The sequence below is a fragment of the Ipomoea triloba genome, chromosome 5 (genome assembly GCF_003576645.1).
Source record: "Ipomoea triloba cultivar NCNSP0323 chromosome 5, ASM357664v1".
Lineage (NCBI taxonomy): Eukaryota > Viridiplantae > Streptophyta > Magnoliopsida > Solanales > Convolvulaceae > Ipomoea > Ipomoea triloba.
The window spans coordinates 19945522-19968261 of record NC_044920.1 but is presented as its reverse complement, the minus strand read 5'-3'; the positions used below and the strand labels follow the sequence as shown (position 1 = coordinate 19968261).

The window sequence follows — 22740 nt, the reverse complement described above, 5'->3', positions numbered from 1 at the left end:
GGAGTCCTATCTAGCAGGTAGGTGAAGTATCTTCAATTTATTTATTTGCTTTATTTAGTTGATGATGATGGATTGATGCTCTTGTTTCAGTGCTTTTATTTACTAGCAATTGTTGTTGGATACTATATTTTGAGTCTTGAATGACATACAATACCCACCAAAAATGGTTATATGTATAGTACTTGTCACTAACGTCGACAAAGACATTCATTTGCATGGACCGCTCGAAATCCCGTGATATCATTTGTTATGGTCAAACTTTTACCACTACATCAAAAATCATATTTAGTAGCGAAAGCACAATTATATTTTCTTATAGACCGTCATTACATTTTCGAGAGGTAGGGTGCTAGTCTAGCTTGGCCCTTCACAGGCCGGCCTCCACCCAATAATTCCCCTAGCTATATGGTGTTGGACTTGGCCCTTACCAGCCTCTGCCTAACAAAACTTAGGGTGTGTTTGGTTGACAAGTTTTGGTATAAAGTATGGTATCAAAGTGATTGTTATTGTTTGGTTGACAGGTTTTTAAAATACTATTATTGATTTGGAATACCTCATTAATTGAAAAACACATACCCTTATTAAATAAGAGTTTTATTTCCCTTCCTCCTTTCTTCCCCATTAATAATCGCTCTCATCCCTCCCTACTACCAAACATGCAAAATACTTTCACCAAAACCCATTACCCTTACCAAGTATTTGATAATTGATACCCATACCGATTCCGATTCCCATGTGCGAACCAAACACACCTTAATGTTATGAAAAGTTGAATTCAAAATAACTTCAGTCAAGTTTCATTAATTGAACAAGATAAATAAAAATGGGACGGAAGGAATATTATTTAACTTTGATTTGGTCAATATTTATGTATTCATCAACATTTATATTTAGAATAACATACTTGAATTGAAGTAATAAAATTCACTTTATACCTTCATATATTGTACAGGTGTAGAGACATTTTCACAAATTGTTTATTAGTTCAAGAGACGGCTATGTTTCCTTTGGATCTCAGATCTGGAGGAGGTTTCTAGTGGGGTTTTATCCCTAGTTTTTTTTATCTTTTATTTTATTTTTCTTGTTTTTATTCCTTTCTATGTTCTTATTGGGGGTGAATTGTTTGATCTGGAATTCTTCTCTTTTGTTAGTTCGGATGATTTTGTTTTTTTTTTCTTTCATTTTTTTTGGGTTACTAGGAGAACCCGTAACCACTATCAAGGGTGTGGATTAGGTAAACCCTATTTTTATATAATAGTCCATAAACCACATATAAGAAGTAAATCGTATTAAGAAGACTCTATGCAACGGATTTGACTAAAAGTGTGTGGGCAATAATTGAACTCACAACCATTAGATATAAGAATTTTTATCATTTTATTTTTTGGTGATGAGAGAAATTCACATCTAGTATTTAATGATGTGTACTAGGTAATTAACCCACTCCTATATATGAAATAGCCCACAAGCCACACGAGAAATAAAGCGCATTAGAAAAATCATGTGTGACAAACTCGGTCGAGAGGGTGTTGACAAGAATCGATAATTAAAATATCATTTAATGGACTTATTATTTGAGGTTATGTGAATTGTGATCATTTATCGTTTGAAATTAAATAAAATATTATTAACTGTTTCAATAAAACAAAAGAAAAACAAACAAACAAAAATAAAAACAAAACAAAACAAAAAAAAAAACAAAATCAAACACAAAAACAAAAACAAAAAAAAAATAAACAACAACAACAACAAAAAAAAAATAAACAAAACAAAACAAAAAAAAAAAACAAAATTGATACGATATTTATTGAGTTTAGATAATATTAAATGTACTTAATGCATTTGCAAAGAAATGATTGGTGAGTCAAATATTTTGTAGTTAAGCATCCTGAAACCTGCAACATTAAATAATTTAAGTTCAATCCCAACTCTCTCCCAATTATATCATAAAATAAATAATTAATAGGGATAACTCCACCAAGTTGATCAGACTGTTAGCTTAGTAACTACAAGATTACAAGTTTGATCCCAGTAGGCCGGAGCGACCGATTGACCTTCTTGGTTTGAGCAACTGTGGGTTGACTTAGTAACCAAAAGGCTAGGTTACAAGTTCTTTTTTGTTTAATCCGGTCAGCTATGTGAAACCTATGCTAGTTTATCTCCTTTTGCTCCTTTGTTGGCTAAGAGTGTGTACTGAGTAAACAGAGAAAATATTGACAATAATCAATTCAAACTCATAATTTTGAATATGATGAGAATAATGTTCTACCTACTCTTCAAGCACTATACTTGATGGGGATTATTCCCGGTCGTATTACTTGTACGGTGGTCGGTTTTGAACCTTGGGGTCTGGCCGGTAGGTCAAGGCGACCTGGTCTCCCGACCATGCGTTGACCCGAGCTCAGCCGAAAGATAGTCTCTGAGAGGATTGTTTAGGGTTGTATCTCACCGACCCAGCATAGTCGTACTGGTCCTTGAGGCCTTAGAGCACCACCGCGGTAATGACCACGAGTCGTTGGACACTTGGCCTCGGGCCATCTCCCCGCCCCGTGCATGGCCTCCAAGCGGCACGCATGCCGCAAGACTAGTACCTGCCTCTTGACACCGTATAAATATTGTATTTATTGTTGGAAAGGGGACTTTTGGCTATTTCCGCACTATAGCTATTAGCTCGGAGACCTCTGACCCACTGTCACGTCGACCAGGTTGTATATTATTTTCGTACTAACATTCCTTAGTCTGGAATTTGATGCTAACCGACCCGAGACCGTAGATTTTAGGCGATACGCTCCGTATTTACCATTGATGTCTTTGATTTTGAACCATTATCCACTCCCTATTTTACTTGTTTTCGATAGTAAATGCCTAATTCTTAATAGAAAATTGATACTCTTTTATATATTTGGTGTCTACAAGTGCAACTGCCTGAAACGAGTAGCAAAGGAAGGATTTTGGAATGTTTTGAATCAATTTTGGAAGCAAAGGAAATTACCTAAGGAAGGAAAGGAGCAGCGGAGCACGAAAGCAAACAAAAACAAGATTTGGAAAAACTCGCAGACCTCACAGCCAGGCGCATGGCCGTGTGGCCTGCGCCGCCTCTTATTTATGTCGCGATTTTCTGCAATTTTACGCGGTTCCGACCCCTAGTTAGTTTTAGCTTATTTTTCCTCTTCTCTTTAGATTTCCCTAGCATAGTTTAGCCTAGTTTTACATACATTGCTTTGATTTCAAGCTTGGACTGCAGATTAGAGTTGAATTTCTTATTCTTCATAGTAAAGATTTCTCTTTTCCTTATTTGCTTTCTTTTTAGTTTTTTTTGCAATGTTTATGATGATTTATTATACCTTTGCTTTGTTTACCATTATGATTCATGAGTAGTTCGCTTTTGGGTTTGGATAAGGGTCCTATTGCTATTCTTGATGCTAGGTTTGTGATTATTGCATAAATGGGATGAATTATTCTCCTAGGGTTTATGTTTGAATTGGGTTATGATTTCTTCTTGTTGGTAATTGTTATGTAGCTTTTATTGATTTGCTTTGGAGAGGCTTTTATTGTAATGAGAGTTGGATGAAAGACTCAAGCCTAACCAATATCAAACACAATTTTCCTACTATGAGAATATGGGTAATTTGGGGGCTTATAATGCTTGTGTGTTTCAAGGGTTAGGATTGATGCATCACGAAAGTAGGGAAATCATACTCTAATTCTTGTTTATTGATTGCGAAAGTAGCTTGAACTTGAATTCTTATGTGCATCGCCAATAATCCCTTGGTTAATTGTTTTCTCCTAACTCTGAGATTGATAGTCTATCAAGATAGCAATACTACCTCTAATCTAGACCTATTCTTTTATCATATAGTTTATCTCTTGTTTAATTTGCATCCTTTTATTTCCATTCCTTAATCTTAGTTTGCTTGGATTCTAGTGAATTCCAATACTTTAGTGCCTAGAATTCTACATATCATACAAGTATATGTCATAGCCCCAATCCTCAGTGGAACGACATTTATACCCTCTTTTTACTATCACCATTTTACTCATCAACGACATCAATACTAACTTAGCTCTTCAAAAAAGTTACAATTTTAACTCCTAGAGAAACAAAATTATTAAACTCTATTAAAATTTTACTTAGTACATAGATATTTTATAATTTTATTATGTTTATTATTTATGAATTTTTTAGTTTTGGTATTTCATCTGCAAATATATAATTGATGGCCTTCATTAAATTTGTCATCGTCAGTTGTAGTACATTATCTCTATTTTCTACGCACAAACCTGTTAATATCAAGTTTTTTATGTTACAAATGAAATATCAAGCCTAAAGAAAATTATAATTAAAAAAGAAACATTAAAAAGTACTAAAATACTATGTACTAAATAAAATTTTAATAGAGTTTATTAGTTTTATTATATTGTTTTATGTGCAAAAACTATATTTTTTTTTGAACAATTAGGGAAATATATTATAACGGTAAAAAGTCAGTGACTAAAATGGTTAAAAAGGAACAATTGATGAACTAAAAATACATTTTTCATATATAATTATGTGTAGTTGAATAATACATTGCTTCATTTTGTTGAAACTCAAAGAAATAAAAGATAAAATATTAAATTTGTTGTTTAACCATCACAAGGTTTGAGCTAAAAATTTTATATATACCTAACGCTATAAAAGATTATGCAGTTAAAAAGTAAAATTTGAAACTAAACGCATAGAAACGTTTTTAAAAAATATATCAAATCTTTAGAATTGAAGTGTTACGTTGTAGGCAAAACTAAGAAGAGAATAGTAAAATTATGAAGTTTTTGTACGTAAATGTACAATTATGAAAGCTATTAATGTATCGTAGGCCAAAAATCTTGTGGTCTAGTGGCACCTGGTGTCTCGGTTTACACTTCCACATGGATGACGGAAGTGCGTTCAAGCCTCAGACTCTTTGTACTTCAGTAGGATGAGAAAGTAGTTATAAACAGATACTATATTGTAACAGAGTCAGTAGTACTCAAAAAAAAAAACATTAACATAATTTTAATTCTAATTACTTATGACTTAACGATGAGATTTAATGGTGTTAAAGAAAAACTTAAAAGATGAGGGGTAATATTGAAAACTATTTGTACTATTATAAGATAGAGATTATAAGGAATAAATCTTTAATATAATCTATTACACACACACATTTTTATTCATGTTATAACCATAACATTATTGACTTTTATTATTATTTTTTTTAGTACTACTACTACATTGTAGTATACGTTCTTCTGAACGTTTTCAACTTGTTGAAACACAAATTAAAGAGTCAATAATATTATCTCCACTGAAAGTCGATCTCATGAACTCTTAATTGGTAGATATTTAAACAGGTTGATGATTTGACTTCTCTTGCGGAGTGTTATTTGCTTGCAACCGCAGCCATGTGCCATGGTCAACTGCTTCGCCAAATAAAAGACAATCCATGTTAGAAAATGAGTGAGTATAAGTACAACAAGAACAAAAATCAAATCCCTTGAATTCTCGTGTCGGTGTCTTTTTAAATGAAAATAATTTAATCATATCAATTAAATTGAATATTATATATATATATATATATATATATATATATATATATACACACACATATACATAGTAGAGTTTAGGTGCGGCCTGCTCCTTATGTGCGGCCGTGCGGATATTTTGTCATCATTAGATTACAAAATGCACTAGAGGACATATTCACTAGCAAATCATCGCTCAATATATATGTGTTGAAAAACACAGCATTCTACGTACTAAAATGCACCAGAGAACATATTAAAACACACCATTTCACATTATAACCAAATTCACCTATTCACTTAAAATGCATCAACATACGTAATAAAACGCATCAATTCTACGTATTAAAATGCACCACAACGTGCCTCGTGTCAGATTATAGGCATGCACTATTGCACATTAGAAAATATGTGCTAAAATATGCACCATTCTACGTATTAAAATGCACCACAACGTGTGTTAAAATGCACAATTCCACTTATTGAAAATCCTTATCCCAGATTATAAACATGCACTATTACACTTATTAGAAAACAAGTGTTAAAAAATACACATCATTCTACATATTAAAATGTACAGGATGGATTAAAACACACTATTCCACAACATAGTTAAATGTACCAACATACGTAATAAAATGCACTACAACATGTATTACAACGCACCACACCATGTACTAAAATTACCATAACATTCTCCATTTAACATACGCGAACTGCAATTTCCTAAACACTAAGATTATTGTGGATAGGAAAGTTTCACAATTACTTGGTGGAGAGTGTTATAGTAGTATTGGAAATTTGGAATTAATTAGTTAGACAATTATATTAGGCAATCTAATTAATAATTGACATTTAATAATTTTATATATCTAAAAACATAATAAATGTGAATGAAGGTTATACCCCTCATTTATGTCCGTTTTTTCTGTTAAGTTTTTTTGTACATTATGCTATAAAAGTTGTACTACATAATATTTTAGACAAATATACCCCTACCGTTATAACTTCCGTTATCTTTTCCACTATTATTACTATGCACATGCATCCACCATATATTTTCTTATCTTCTTCAATAATAATAATAATAATAATAATAATAATAATAATAATATATACACATTAAATATTAGAGTTATATGTTAGTTATTTTTTAAAATATAAATATCCAATTAAAAAAATATTTTACATTATTATTATTATTATTATTATTGTTATTATTATTATTATTATTATTATTTACTAAATTAAAATTTAAATAAATTTAAAATTTTAATACAAAATACTAATATTGGGCACCTATTTTTTGCGCAACGCGCATAAGAAAAACTAGTATGTATAATACATACACACACAAACACATATGCGATATGTAATAAAAAAAAACCGGACACTTAGTACATTACTACCGGGAAAAAGCCAACATGTAGTGTTTGGTCTACTTTGCAGTCACCTTGATGAGGGACTATGCGGTTTCTGTCATTCTAGAATATATATATAATTTTTGAATCATAATTATATACATATAATTACCCTGAGTTACCGAGTATCGTCTAATACTTCCGTAATCTATTCTATTAACAGGGATAGAAAGTGAAAGAAGGAAAAGAACAGAAAAACCGCATTTGTGGAGCTATTGAAATTTGTGTTACAACTGAACTTACCAACTATTGAGGAGAATTTTTCTTACCGACTATTGAGGAGATTTTTTTGAAAAAAAAATCAGGTGCTTTTTTTCTTTTTCTTATACACATTTTTTTTAAATTTGTTTTATATAATGCTACCTAAAAATCATTTATCTAGGAGTGAAAAAGAAAAAAAAAAAGTAGAGGAGTTAATAGAATCACAAAAAAGATATTTCAGAGAATATTAATTAATCTTGATGCAATTATCGATGATTTTGCATTGAGTAAAGCACGTAAAAGTTTTTCGTCATGATTATTTTTTTATTTAAAAAATTATTGAAAGTTTTTAATCTAATTTCATATTATTTGATATTATCATTTTTAGTATTATTAAATTTAAATTTTAGTTTTTTTTTTCATATAATAGGGGCCTTTTTTTAATTTCGCCCTGGCCTATAAAGTGTTCAGACCGGCCCTGCCTTCAGCACTTCTACGGTTACTCATGTCTATCTTGAAGCCAATTCTACTGCTGATGCACTCGCTTCTGTTGGCCTCTCTTGCACCGAGCCTCCCTTACGATTTGGTGAGAAATACTGTCTGTTCCACTCTTTTGTATGATCTTTCGAGGTTTTTTTGCCCCTAGGCGTTTTCATCAATACAATTTTTGCTTAAAAAAATCTTAGATATATAAATGGATAACATTTGTTCATAATTCTCACAAGAGGGCTGGTCCTAAAGGGATCCTGCCCGACTGCCCATATATATATATATATAGGGTCATGTTCAGGTGTGGCCGCGCCCTTACGTGCGGCCGTGTGGTTTACACCACTCAATGTTAAGAAATGCACCACTCAATAACATTGAGTGGTGTATTTCATANTTAGTTGCACCTGCAAGTGAAAATAGGTGCACATGTGCAAGTAAAATGTATTACAAGTGCAAGTAAATTGTACAATGAGCATCAATACTAAGTGCACCTAATGTTATAACTAGGTGAATCTAATGCTATAACTAGGTGCACATAAGTTGCAACCAGGTGCATGAATGTTAACAAAGTAAATTACTTGCATAAGTGCAAGTAAAATGTATTGTAGATGCAAGTAAAATGTATTACATGTGCAAGTGAATTGTACAGTGAGCATCAATACTAAGTGCACCTAATGTTATAACTAGGTGCAACCTATGTTATAACTAGGTGCACGTAGGTTGCACCCAGGTGCATGAATATTAACAAGGTAAATTACTTGCATTTGTAAGTGAAAGTATTTGCGGAAATATGTGCATGAATATTAATAAGGTAAATTACTTGCACTTGTAAGTGAAAATAGATGCGAAGATAGGTGCACTTGTAAGTGAAACTAGGTGCACTTTTAAGTGAAACTAGGTGCACTTGCAAGTGAAACTAGGTGCACCAAAGTTCCAGTTATTTACGAAAATGCCACCACGTCATTTTTTTAAAATTGCATCTGATTCGTTGATCTGGACACGTGGACGGCTGTGGAGCGTTCTCATTTCCTACCTGGGCGAGAGTTCACACCAGAGTGCAACCCTATATATATATATATATATATATATATAACAAGATAATTGGGCATCAGCATTCGACCCGGACCATCAGTACTGACCCGAAGGTAACAACGGTCACCCGTTATACAAAGGTGGCACATTGAAGATGAGTGGTCAACACATTGAAGAGGAGTTACTTCTCACCAACATTATCAATAGCTCCACTACCATTGAAGGCTGACCATCATTGAATAACCGTTACAAGTCACAAAGAGTCGTTGTACCTCAAGTATAAGAAGAGCCCTGTTGTAGAGGAGGGGGACACTCTCTGACACACACAACATGACTGGACTGAAATTCACTATTGTACTGAGCATTGTACTCAATATTGTACTCAACACTAATACTAATAATACTCGAAATATACTGGTAACACATATTTACTGTCATTGGTGCGTGCTTGGGCGAGAGTAGTACTAGGATGGGTGACCCACTGGGAAGTTCTCGTGTTGCATCCCCGGATGCGATCATACCAGCACTAATGCACTGGATCCCATTAGAACTCCGAAGTTAAGGATGCGATCATACCAGCACTAATGCACCGGATCCCATCAGAACTCCGAAGTTAAGCGTGCTTGGGCGAGAGTAGTACTAGGATGGGTCATTGGTGCTTTCGTTGAGAGCCGAGATCGTATCTCAGGCAAACTTCACACATCACAAACACCCAGCTCATTTCATTGCTATCAATGGCGCGATCTGGATCCAGCAGCTCTCATGGTTCTCGTCAAGTGAACAATGGTCACGCCTCGGGCGATCTTCGTGAGCAGCTCAACAGTAATCGTGTGGGTGATCGCTGCGAGGGTGATCTTCGCAGCCAGATCAATAACAATCATCGTCGAGAGGGTGATCTCTGTAGCCAACTCAACAGCAACCACGATGGGGAGCGCAGCTCCCCTCCCAGTGAATGCTGCTCCCTTCCAAACGACGACGCAGGCCATTCAACAGACGGTGGCGACGATGGCCCAGCTAGTAGCAGGGATGCAAAGCTAGGCAGGGCGTCCGCCTCCTCATCAGCGGCGTTTGCCTCTTCTTTATCAAGTGGCGTCACCTTTCAAATTCCGTGCTACTCCTCAAGTAGCGTCACCTCATCGAGCAGTGTTACCTCCTCAACCGGTGAGTGGCGTTACCTCATCGAGCAGCGTCACCTCCTTAAGCGGTGAGTAGCGTCACCTCCTCGAGCAACGTCACCTCCTCGAGCAGTGTCACCTCGAGCAGCGTCACCTCATCGAGCAGCGTCACCTCCTCAAGTGGGCGTCACCTCCTCGAGCAGCGTCACCTTCTCAAGCGGTGAGTGGCGCATCCTCAAGAGTTGAGTGGTGTCACCTCCTCGAGCAATGTCACCTCCTCGAGCAGTGTCACCTCGAGCAGCGTCACCTCCTCAAGCGGTGAGTGGTGTCACCTCCTCGAGCAACGTCACCTCCTCGAGCAGCGTCACCTCCTCAAGTGGCGCTGCTCCTCAAGCAGCGCTACCTCCTCAAGCGGCGTCGCCTCCCAAATTCCGTGAAAATAAATTAAAATAAAACTTTATTCCCTTAGGGCCGGCATGAGATCCGATCTCGCTAGCTACCTTACGAGAGGGTGTTTTCTGGGTAAAGCTTAACGCTTTGCTATGAAAACACCACACTCTATTCCCTTAGGGCTGGCACGAGATCCGATCTCGCTTGCTACCTAACGGGAGGGTGTTTTCTAGGTAAACCGCTTAAGGCTTTGCTACGAAAACACCACACTCTATTATCTTAGGACCGGCACAAGATCCAATCTCGCTAGCTACCTGACGAGAGAGTGTTTTTCTGGGTTAAGCCGGAGGCTTGATTTCAAAAACACCAACGCAAAAAAAAAAAAAAAAAAAAAAANAAAAAAAAAAAAAAGAACAAAAAAAAAAATAAATAAATAAATATGCCAAGGCCATACCTCGGCGAAAATTAGCCAAGGTCATGACCTCGGCCAATTTGGGCCGAGGTCGTCGATCACCTCGGCCCGCTTTGGCCGAGGTCCTCACCACGGCCAACTTTAGCCGAGGCCCCGTGCCTAGACCACTGTGGCCGAGGTCTCGCACCTCGGCCAAATTATCTAACCATTCGAAAAAAAAATTACACAAGTAGTCATTACTCTCAAACCACCTCAACCGCTCTCGTTGGCTAGGGAGTGAGGGGACTAGTGACAGGATAATTGGGCATCAACATTCGACCCAGACCACCAGTACTGACCCGAAGGCAACAATGGTCACTCGTTATACAAAGGTGACACATTGAAGATGAGTGGTCAGCACATTGAAGAGGAGTTACTTCTCACCATCATTATCAACAGCTCTACTACTATTGAAGGCTGACCATCATTGAATAACCGTTACAAGTCACAAAGAGTCGTTGTACCTCAAGTATAAGAAAAGCCATGTTGTAGAGGAGGGGGACACTTTCTGACACACAACTTGACTGGACTGAAAGTCACTATTGTACTGAGCATTGTACTCAATATTGTACTCAACACTAATACTAATAATACTCGAAATATACCGGTAACACATATTTACCGTGTATATATATATATATATATATATATATATAGGGTCAGGTTCAGGTGCGACCGTGCTCTCCCGTGCGGTTCACACCACTCAATGTTACGAAATACGCCACTCAATGTTAAGAAACACACCACACAAATATGCACTGTGGTGTGTTTCTTAACATTGTGGTGTGTTTCATTGTTGTGTGTTTCTTAACATTGAGTGGTGTGTGACCGCACCGCCGCACGGGAGAGCACGACCTCACCTGAACCAAAATCTATATATATATATATATATATATATAAGGGTTCAGGTGCGGGGGTTCCCGTGCGGTTGTGTGATTACGCACCTTAAACATACAAACAAAGCACCTTAAACATAGCTTAGGTTTCAACACTCATACACATTAAGCATACAAATCACGCATTCAAGAAGGAAAGCCACGCACCATAAAAAAAAAATTACGCACCTAATAAAACAACCGCACGAAAGACACCCACCGCACGGGCACTGAAATATATATATATATGATTAAGCTCACTACTTGTTATAGCCAAATTTGATAAATTCAAACTTGACTCAAGAATAATCAAATGAAATTCAAACATTCATCAATCTGAATCTAAATAGTTTGACTCGATCAGTTATATATGTAAGACTCTCAACAACTCTGAATTTACATTTTCAATTAAAACTTGTATAATTAAAATAGCTGATTTCTCCCATCACATTAATTGTAATTCATCCAAAGCGACCCGATCATCCCAACAACTGTTCCAAACCCAATTTTAAGAATAATATTTCCAACAAACTGTCAAACCAGCGAAAAGAACAGTTTATTAAAGCAACCAACCAAACATCATAGCATTTAAGGAGCTTCTGTAGATGAATAATTAAGAGAGAGAGAGAGAGAGGTCTTTATGAGAATCAAGAGAGAGTAGATGTTATGAGATTTCAGACATATTACAATACAATACAAAACAATGAACTGTTTGGAAGAAGCCATAGCGGCTATCCTGAGGTGCTTTGGTGTTGAGTCGTCTCAATCAGCTGCCGAAAACCCCATCGGACAACCTCTTCTGCAGCCGTCTCAGCCCACAGACGACAACGCGCCACCGCCTGACGACGGAGTTGATCCAATGCCAATAACAATAACGGCGGTAAGTCCACACCTATCTATTTCCCTTCACTATATATATTGGATAGTTTACTTTTATATATACACGTTAGAGAGTATTCAAAACAAGTCCGGGTAACTTAATTGGTTTTTAGGCGGCAGATTGTAAGTAATTAAGAGTATTTTTTTCTAAAATAAAAAAAAAAGATTATTTTGAAACAATATTTATCCATTGTTATACCGTGGACCATGGTCCATTGTGCATTGTGTTGAATTGATACTGCAGTTGTGTTGAACGGATGAACGACTTCTGTTTCGCGCAACTGTAGTTTCCTTTTAATACAACAGCAGTATCTGTTCAACACAACTGCAATATCAATTTAACATAACTGTAGTATCTGTCATGACCATGGTCCAAGTATAATTTGCCAATATTTATGACAGAAAGAACATTTTCAAACGCGCAAGACTTGAGTCGCAGGGAAAACGATGATTATGTTGTAACGTCAAATATATCCTTAACTACTTGCTAAGAAAATGGTCTTAAATTCATATCTACCACCTTTAATGAATTAATGGTTGATGGTTGATTTCATTTTTACCTTGAAAAAAATGATAAGTATGCATTTACTCACATGTTTAGAGTTTATTGAAATAATAATAATAATAATAATAATAATAATAACAACACATTTTTTTGAATAAATAAAAACACATACCAATAAAAATACATATATTATTACTCTTTTTGTTTCTTTTTTTTTTTTTTTTAACCATGGTAATACCTCTATATGTATCTTCATTAATGTTTGTTCTCATCAATCTCCCTCCATTTTGAACATCACTTTTCATGGGTTATGCTCACGGGTTGATCTTAACATGTGCCACGATGGGACGGGTTTGGGTTCAAAAATTTTGACACACGAAGAAGTAGTCCTCATGACCTTACCTTAATTAACCCACCCCATGGTGGGCCGATCAATATTTTCAAAAATGTTATATTTATAAAAGAAAATTTAAAAAATAAAAAAGTTGTAGCTCATTCTTATATTTACATATTTTTAAAATATACAAGCAAGCCAGCTGGTTTGCAAGGCCTACCAAGTACCAACTTACCCAGGATAAGTTAGGGCCAAAGAATAGATTCGAGTCAATAGCTTAGAGATTAAAAGTGCTACGTTGCTAACAATTTGGGCACTAAAAGTAGTAACATTTATAACATAGGGACATGATATGCTACTCCGTATTACTCTATAAAAAGGTAAGTACCAACTTACACAGGATAAGTTAGGGCCAAAGAATAGATTCGAGTCAATAGCTCAGGATAAGTTAGGGCCAAAGAATAGATTCGAGTCAATAGCTTAGAGATTAAAAGGGCCAAAGAATAGATTCGAGTCAATAGCTTAGAGATTAAAAGTGCTACGTTGCTAACAATTTGGGCACTAAAAGTAGTAACATTTATAACATAGGGATATGATATGCTACTCTGTATTACTCTATAAAAAGGTATATTTTCTTATTAATTTTCCTATATTTAATTTTGCAACAATTTCACCATATTTTATTATTGTTATATTATATAGCGATACTTAAAAATGAATATATTTATTATTATTATTATTATTATACTTTCTATCAACACAATTATTCATCAAAGGACTAAAGTGTCATTTTTCCAAACATTTTTTTTTATGCAAAATGTTGTTTTGTTGGATGGCAAACATTTTCTATTGAAAAATGAATTCTTTGTGAAAGGGTGGTATTTTGTTCTCCGCAAGGCTTGGAAAAAAAATATGACTGGACCATTTTACTCTTATAAAAGTTTTTTAATTACATATGCACCCATTTATTCATTTATCATTTTAGGAGCATATTGGTCTTTATATTCATTATTCCTTACCTTTATAAACCTAACCAAACGATGAAATATTCCCAGTAATTTTTTTTTTACAACCAAACAATAGAATCCATTTATCTAAAATTCATTTTCTATGAAGTTTCAATTTCATTTCTCTTTAAATATTTTTCCGCGGATCGGTACGGTGTTACCTCTTATCGATATTTGTGCGCAGGTGGCAGCAGCTCCTCCAAGGCCAGGACTTGGTAATCCTGGAGGTCCTCAGACAAACAGATCCCCCACTTAATTGTATTATTCTGATCTGTTTTATGTCTATTAATCTATTTATTTACTATCTACTTGTCGGTCTATATCAGAATTGGGATGTGTAGGTTTTTTATATCCTTGTTAAATGTTATGCCGTATTGATAATAACTTTTCTGATCGAGTTTTAACTTCATTTGTAATGAATGTGTTTTTTTTTTTTTTTTTTGGTTAACAAGTCGTCGCTGTTATTTATTTGCATTTGATAATGGTTCTAATTAATCACATATAATATTCATGATTTTTTTTTTTTAAATAAGGGACGAATAAGTTAACCAAAGAAAATAAATTAAAAATTAGGCTCTCCAAATAAAACAACTAATTACCTTTTGTTTTTTTAATCAAAAGAAAAAAAAAAACCCCGCTGACAGCACTGGTGATGAGCAAATTATTCTATGGATCATGGTCCATATAGCTGTGTAGACTATAAAAATAAAGTACATTTTTAATATACTAAAAGTAAATTATTTGTGTATTAAATATACATTATTTGATAGTATATAAAATAATGCACTTTAAGTACTCAAATAATGTACTTTTATTATATTAAAAGTGTACTTTTTATTCATGGTCCACAACGCTGTGTGAATTGTCTATGTAATAATCATTGCTGGCGATGAGGTTGCCAGCCGCCACACTTGCAGTCCTTATATGGTGGACCATGGTCCACAGTGCATTGTGGACCATGGTCGCAAAACTACGCCGTTTCAGTAAATGGGAGAAACGACGGTCGTAGTTCGTAACGGAGCTCCGTAATTAATACTACAGTTCATCTCAAAAGATACTGCCTCACATTTGTTTTTATATTATCGAATGAAACTGTAGTTATATCAAAATGTAACTGTAGTTGTGTTGAAATGTAACTGCATTGTATATAAATTCATAATGAATAACAGTTTCACATTTGTGTTTTTATATTATCGAATGAAACTGTAGTTATATCGAAATGTAAGTGTAATTGTGTTGAAATGTAACTGCCGCGTATATAAACTGATACTGAATAATAGTTTCACATTCTTGGGTGTATATTGTCCAATGAAACTGTAATCATATTGAAATGATATTGTAGTTGTGTTGAACGGAAACTACAGTGTATTATAAAAGAAATTGTAGTTGTATTGAAAGGAAACTGAGTAACAGGTTCACATAGTTGAGTGTATAATGTTGAATGAAACTGCAGTTATATCGAAAAGAAACCGCAGTTGTGTTGAAATGTAACTACAGTGTATATGAACTGAAAGTGAATGGCGCGGAACAGAGACCGTTTCAACTGTCTGTTTTCATTAATCAAAACGACGTCGTTTTAATGCATGGTCCACAGTAAAATTTACGCCACACTTGGCCTGGATTTGGTTGAAAACTTTGGTCTTTGTCTAGATTCGAACAATCTTCGTCGAGATCATATCGAACGAAGACTACCATTTCTGAGCGCAACAACAGAGGTTGACCTATACCCTTGACTGTAAGGACAAGGACTATGAAGATGGAGTCAAGTCGTCGGCAAATTATTGTGTGGACCATGGTCCACACAGTTGTGTGGACCATAATAAAATGTGCATTTTTAATGTACTAAATGTACATTATTTTTGTACTGAATGTACATTATTTTTATACTATAAAAATAATGTACATTCAGTACAAAAATAATGTACATCCCCTGAATATAATGTACATTATTTTTATACTGAATGTACATTATTTTTATATTGAATGTGCATTATTTGATAGTATGGTCCACATAGCTGTGTGGACCATGAATATAAGGTACATTATTTTTGTACTGAATGTACATTATTTTATAGTATTATAAAATAATGTACTTTCAGTACAAAAATAATATACTCTAAAATAATGTACATTATGTACAAAAATAATGTACTTTTAGTATATTAAAAATGTACCTTTTATTTATGCTCCACACAACTGTGTGGACCATGTTCCATGCAATAATGATTGACCAATTTATAAACTATTTCTTTATTTATTATCATTCTAAAAATTATAATTGTTAATTATTATTTAAATTAAATTTTTTTTTTGAAAGCCAACCACAAAGCACTGCATTAAATCAGAGACGAAATAGAGTCGGGAGGGAAAACATCCCAGTACAAAGCATTAGGTTGAGAAAAAGCTAAAGAAGCAAGCGAGTGAGCGGCTAGATTCGCAGACCTAGAAACCGTCCTCACCGAACAATGATCGAAGGTTGACATGATCAGTTTGGAGGCGTTAACCGAAAAGGCAACATATGACAGAATATCATTACGTACCGATGTGAGTAGCTGCTGGAGTCCTGAGCAATCCGTGAAGAGAACGACCGAACCCAAGCCGCGATCTATAATCCAAGAAAGAACCTCCTTGCAGGCGACTGATTCCGCCATGAGCGGGGAGAGACAGTCCTGCATGGGGTTGTTGAAGGCTGCGACGAAATCCCCTTCTGGTGAAAGAAGCACAGCCCCGACCGACGCCTTCCTTGACTCCGGCAAGAAACCAGCATCAAAGAAGCAGTGGTGGAGCATGTCACCCTGATGAACTGCAGCCGAGAGTGTAGCTCCTGCCTCGACGTCGTCTGGAGTGGAGGGCCTCGGCATGTGTTTATGAACTTGCCTCCACGCGTCAGCATCCGAAGTTGCCATCTGCCGCACTCGTCGCGGAGTCGGTAAGCAAGCGTCCCAAACTGCCTTATTTCGTGCAGTCCAAATGAAATACAAAACTGCAACAGCAGCAAGAAACTGTTCAGACATAAGCATAGACATAGCATTAGACAGCCACACACGGAAATCATTGCCTGGGATACTTGAAACAGCAAAGGATAACTCATGCCAAACCAATCTTGAAAAGTCACACAAAAGGAATGTATGCATTAAACTCTCATGTGCTAAGCCACACATAGGGCATGTTGGATCAACATCTACCCTTTTTAAGATCAAATTTGGAGATAGGGGGAGGATATCGAGAGGGCTCTCCATAAAAAAGACTTCCACTTTGGTGGGGCTTCAATTTTCCATAATGGTAACCATTTATCAAAAGAGGCCGGGTCAATGAAAACTTCACCACGGGTACACCTATAACCATCTTTCACGGTGTAACAACCCTTAGGGTCTCCAGCCCAAAACCAAGAATCCTCATGCTCCGGGTTTACCGAGATACTTAAAATGCGTCTGACATCATTAAGGGTGAAAATATCATGAAGGATTGCCTGATCCAGGTGTTAGTAGTGGGGTCAATCAATCCTGAAACAGGCGCCCCAGCGAGAGTTTGGGGCATTACAGTCTGAACCATTGGTCCAGGATCATCCGGAAGCCATGGATGACCCCAAATCAAAGTTGACTTGCCATTCCCTATCCTCCTTCTAACTCCTGAACAAACCAGATCATGGGCTGCCATTATACTTCGCCAACAGTAACTCGGGCATCCCCCAACCGAAGCATCAATAAAAGAGGACTTGGGGAAGTACCTTGCTTTGTAGATACGAGCCACTAAAGAATGAGGATTAGTAAGAAAGTGCCACGCAAGCACCACGCTTATTTGCCCAGCATTGCCAGGTTAAAAGCCCTTAGCTCCTTAAACCCCAACCCACCATACTTTTTAGGGACACATAGACGATCCCATGCCTTCCAATGAATGCCTCTATCACCTCCTGAACCCCACCAATATCGATTCATGACTCTTTCAATTGACAGACAGACTGACTCAGGGAGCAAGAAAACACTCATAGAAAAGGTAGGCATAGCTTGTGCCACACTTTTCAAGAGAACCTCCTTACCAGCCCGAGAAAGCAGCCTTTTATTCCATGAGCCAATCCTGTGTCGGATTTTATCCTCAATGTACGATAAAACAGCCTTCTTATTTCTCCCTACAAAGGAAGGCAGACCCAGATATTTACCAAAGTTAGGGGCTTGATTAACACCCACAACCGCTGCCACTTCGTCCCTGTCAGCCACAGACGTATTCCTACTAAAACACACACTAGATTTGTGAAAATTAACAGCCTGCCCCGACATTGCCTCATACTTGTTCAAACATTGCTTAATAACCCCAGCTTCCTGAGCATTGGCTTTGAAGAACAAGAGGCTATCATCTGCAAAAAGTAAATGTGAGACTGAAGGTGCCCCTCGGGCCACCCTACAACCATGAAAAGACCCTCGGGATTCAGCCTACTGTAATAGGAGTGAGAGACCCTCTGCACAAATGATGAACAAATATAGTGAGAGCGGATCTCCTTGTCGAATTCCTCGAGTCGGGGAGACCTGCCCAATGATCTCACCATTTACCTGAAAATTATATGAGACAGAGGAGACACATAGCATAATTAATTTGACCCAATCATCAGCAAAACCCAGAGCCAACAACATCCTGCGAAGGAATGACCACTCCATACGATCATAAGCCTTTGTCATGTCCAACTTGAGGGCACCCCAACCAACTACCCCATTCTGCTTTCTATTCAAATAATGTCCCATCTCCGCAGCAATTAGAATGTTATCAGGTAATAAGCCTATCGGGGATAAAAGCACTTTGAGATTCAGAGATCACATCTCCTAGTAGAGGTTTCATTCTGTTAGCTATCATTTTAACCATGACCTTATACACCACATTACACAGAGCAATAGGGCGGAGGTTAGTAACCATCTGGGGAACACACTTCTTCGGAATTAACACAACATTGGTATCATTTAGCCCTTCCGGAAAGGAGCAAGTAGACAGACAATTGAGCACAAAAGACGTGACATCCTCCCCAACAACATCCCAAAAATGTTGATAGAACCCCGGGTTCATCCTATCTGGGCCTGGAGCTTTATCAGGGAACATAGAAAAAAGAGCCGCTTTGACCTCCTCCGCCTCAAAAGGCCTTAGGAGATTCTCATTCTGACTCTGGGAAACTCGAGGGGTCACAGACTCAAAGAAATAATCCGTAGGGGGTGAAGAATTATTTGAGGTAAAGATATCTTCAAAATAATTAAGCACAAGAGAAAACAGACCCTCATTCTCTACCCACAAGCCAGAATCATTTTTCAATCTAGAAAGCATATTTTTCTTTCTACGAGCAGAAGCATACCTGTGAAAAAACTTCGTGTTGGCATCTGCACCTTTCAGCCAGTGTTGCTTTGCTCGCTGCCTCCAAAAAGAATCCTCCTGGGCCTCAAGGCTACACAACTGTGCTTCAATACGCTGATATTCTGCCAAAGAAAGAGGGTTAACAGCCCCTTGCAAGTGCAACTGCTCCTTGCAAAGGCTCTTAATCCTTTCCCCGAACTTATGAAATCGGTCACCGCCCCAACGTAACAGCCTGTCACCACAGTGCTCAAGACACCGGAGAAAGCCACCATCTCTACCCTCCTCCCAAGCACCTTCCACCTGCTGTCGACACCCCTCATCATGAAGCCATGCCATTTCAAACCTGAATCTCCTGCGAGCCCTATGATGTCTCGGCCGAGCATCCTTAATCCCCAAATATAGGGCAGAATGATCGGAGGTCCGAGTCAGGATGTTCGTTACGGTAGCGCAAGAAAGGGCATCACACCAATCTTCCCTAGCTAACACTTTATCGAGCCTCTCCTCCAGCCAGTCAGTAGTGCCTTTCCCTCTCTGCCAAGTAAACTGGTGGCCATGCATAGATAACTGAGACAACCCACAGTCAGCGACCGCCTCCCCGAAACCGCGAAGGAGAGAATCAGGGTGTGGATTGCCGCCACGTTTCTCGTACTGAAATAAGAGGTCATTAAAATCGCCAAGGACCACCCAGGGAAGGGGGGACCTACCAGCTAATGACCGCAACAGATCCCATGACTCACTCCTTCGACCACGCTCCGGAAAGCCATAAAAACCAGTCATACGCCAAACTCCATACCCTGTAAGTGACACTTCCACATCAACATGGTTTTTAGAAAAACATCAAAAGCTTTGCCGTGTTATTCGTTCTCCAAAACAGAGCTAGTCCGCCACTCAACCCAACATTATCAACGTAAAATAAACCTTCAAAACCAAGTTTTATTCGCACACGCTCAGCATGAATCCTCCCCACCTTGGTTTCCATGAGGAAGATGAAGTCGGGCTTCTTAATAGACACTAAGTCTACGAGCTCACGAACTGTACGTGGATTGCCCAAGCCACGACAGTTCCAACACAGCGTACTCATGATGAAGGGCGGGTCTGGGGACCAGAACCCGCCATAGACAAGTTTTTTGAAACCTCTTGCATAACAATGTCCCTTCCAGCACCACCCGACCTTCGACCACCACTAGGCCCTTCCCTCCTCCTCTTCGAAACTGCCACCACCCCTTCCTCAACACGGGCATGATTCATAACCTCAACTGCCGCAGGTGCTGGCGCGACAACTCCCGTCCCGCTAGGCCGAGAAGGACCTTCAGCCGGCACCAGCCATCTTTCACCTACTGCATGTGGTCCACGACTGCCCCCCGCACGTAAACTTGCATCATATGGATATTGAGAAACCGAAAGGGGCGACTCTCTAGCCTTGAGACAAAATTTATATGAATGCCCCAAATAACCACAATAGAAGCAGAAGTTATGGAGGCGTTCATACTTAAATGTCACCCAACAAGTGGACTTATCTCGCTTCACAAGACGCATGCGCCGCTTGATAGGTTTGTCAACAGGGATTGACACACGAACATGATAAAAGCTACGCCAAGGGACACCAGCAAAACGATCATCGCACTTGATGAACACACCCAGAAAGTTGCCTATCTGTTCCAGCACCGAGTCGGACGTATAACCCATGGGGAGGTCATGGAACTGCACCCACATATCAATGGAGTCTAACACCACATCCACAGGGAGAACTCCATCCCGAACCTGACGGCAGACTAGCGAATTGTTCTCGAAAGACCATGGTCCTTCATTGAGTACTTGCTGCATGTCTGTTACGTGATAGAAGACAAAGAGAAACAGATTTGGCTGCAGTTCGGAAACTTGTACCCCCTTGACCGGCTGCCAAACGGAGGCCAAGACTTGTCTCATGTACTCCAATTTGATGAGCTTGTTCATTAGGAAGCGACCAACCATTGCCCAGGACTCAACGTCCCCAGCCAGAGTTTCGCTGCCCGCAACCCCAACCGGCTCAAACGACTCCTCCTCGTCCTCCAACACCATATATGCCCATCACTTTGTTAACCTCGTCACCCCGCCTACTAGTGAATTCGTCGCCATGCTCGTGAAAAAACGAGACCGGAAGCCGGAACACGCCGAAAAAAAGAAGCAGAAAACGTGAAAAACTTAGGTAAAAACCCTAGGAGAGGAAACAAACCCTAGACACCGGCTAGAGAGAAAAAGCTTAAATTTAAATTAAACATATTAAAATTTAAAATTTAATTTAATTGATAATTATAAATTTAATAATAATATTAAGTTAAAAATTTACATAAAAAACTGGTAGCACAAATCTTTTAAACATTATGTTATAAAAAATAAATTAAAATTAAAAAATTTAAAAAAAAAAATCAGTTTGGCCGTTGCAATTTGCATGCAACAACTAGCTTAATCTCAGAGAAATTGAAAACAAAAACAAGGTTTAATATAAACAGTTGGTAGCCCCTCTGAAGCGCTCCATTGGACACGCGTCCGCTGAGACGAGGTGTGCGCTACAAGCTCATATCTCCCACTCTATTTTCTTTTCTTCCTCTGTCAAAAACCAAACTTACAGGAGAAAATTTTGAGCAAAAAGTATAATCTCCCCATTAGTTAAGAACCATCTCCTCAATCTTTAAGGTCCGTAAAAACTTCAATAAAAAACACAACCATGGAAGCCATGTGTATTCTTTTCTTTAATTTTTTTTTATTTTACTATTAAGTAATAATAATAAGTAAAAGTATAATGATGTGGCACCCAAATCATTATTGACCTAATCTTTACTTGTTTACCGTTGTTTTTACAAGTTTAATGACTTAATCGAAGTATTTTATTTTTTTAGTTGAATAACCAAATTGTACTTTTTACAAATAGTTTGTGAGCATATTTGACCCATATATATATATATATATATATATATATATATATATATATATATAGAGGGAAGGGCTCAGGTGCGGTTAAAGATTCCCGTGCGGTTGTGCGGTGATCAATGCTATTTAAAAAACATTTAAACTAATTACACCTTAAGCTTGTAATCTACGCACTTAAGTTGGATTAATATAAATATGACTTTGTAGAGAAAATCTTATAAAGAATATTTGTTGTGTTTTGGAATTGCAAAAAAAAAAAAAA

The 22740-nt window shown here is 37.4% G+C and overlaps 2 protein-coding genes and 1 pseudogene across 2 annotated transcripts; 1 reads left to right on the top strand and 2 right to left on the bottom strand.

The window, feature by feature from the left end:
* The first annotated feature begins 9249 nt into the window (after positions 1-9249).
* On the top strand, positions 9250-9373 carry LOC116021311 (annotated as a pseudogene).
* An 8664-nt stretch (positions 9374-18037) lies between these two features.
* On the bottom strand, positions 18038-18976 carry LOC116020363. The gene is made up of 3 exons (XM_031260840.1): positions 18836-18976; positions 18694-18787; positions 18038-18594 (listed from the first exon to the last, which is right to left on the bottom strand). Exons 1-3 carry the CDS (start codon positions 18974-18976, stop codon positions 18038-18040), a joined length of 792 nt encoding a protein of 263 aa, XP_031116700.1.
* Positions 18977-20648: 1672 nt separating this feature from the next.
* Positions 20649-21629, bottom strand: LOC116020362. Its single transcript, XM_031260839.1, has one exon. The coding sequence runs from the start codon at positions 21627-21629 to the stop codon at positions 20649-20651; it is 981 nt and encodes a 326-aa protein (XP_031116699.1).
* Between the last annotated feature and the right edge of the window lie 1111 nt (positions 21630-22740).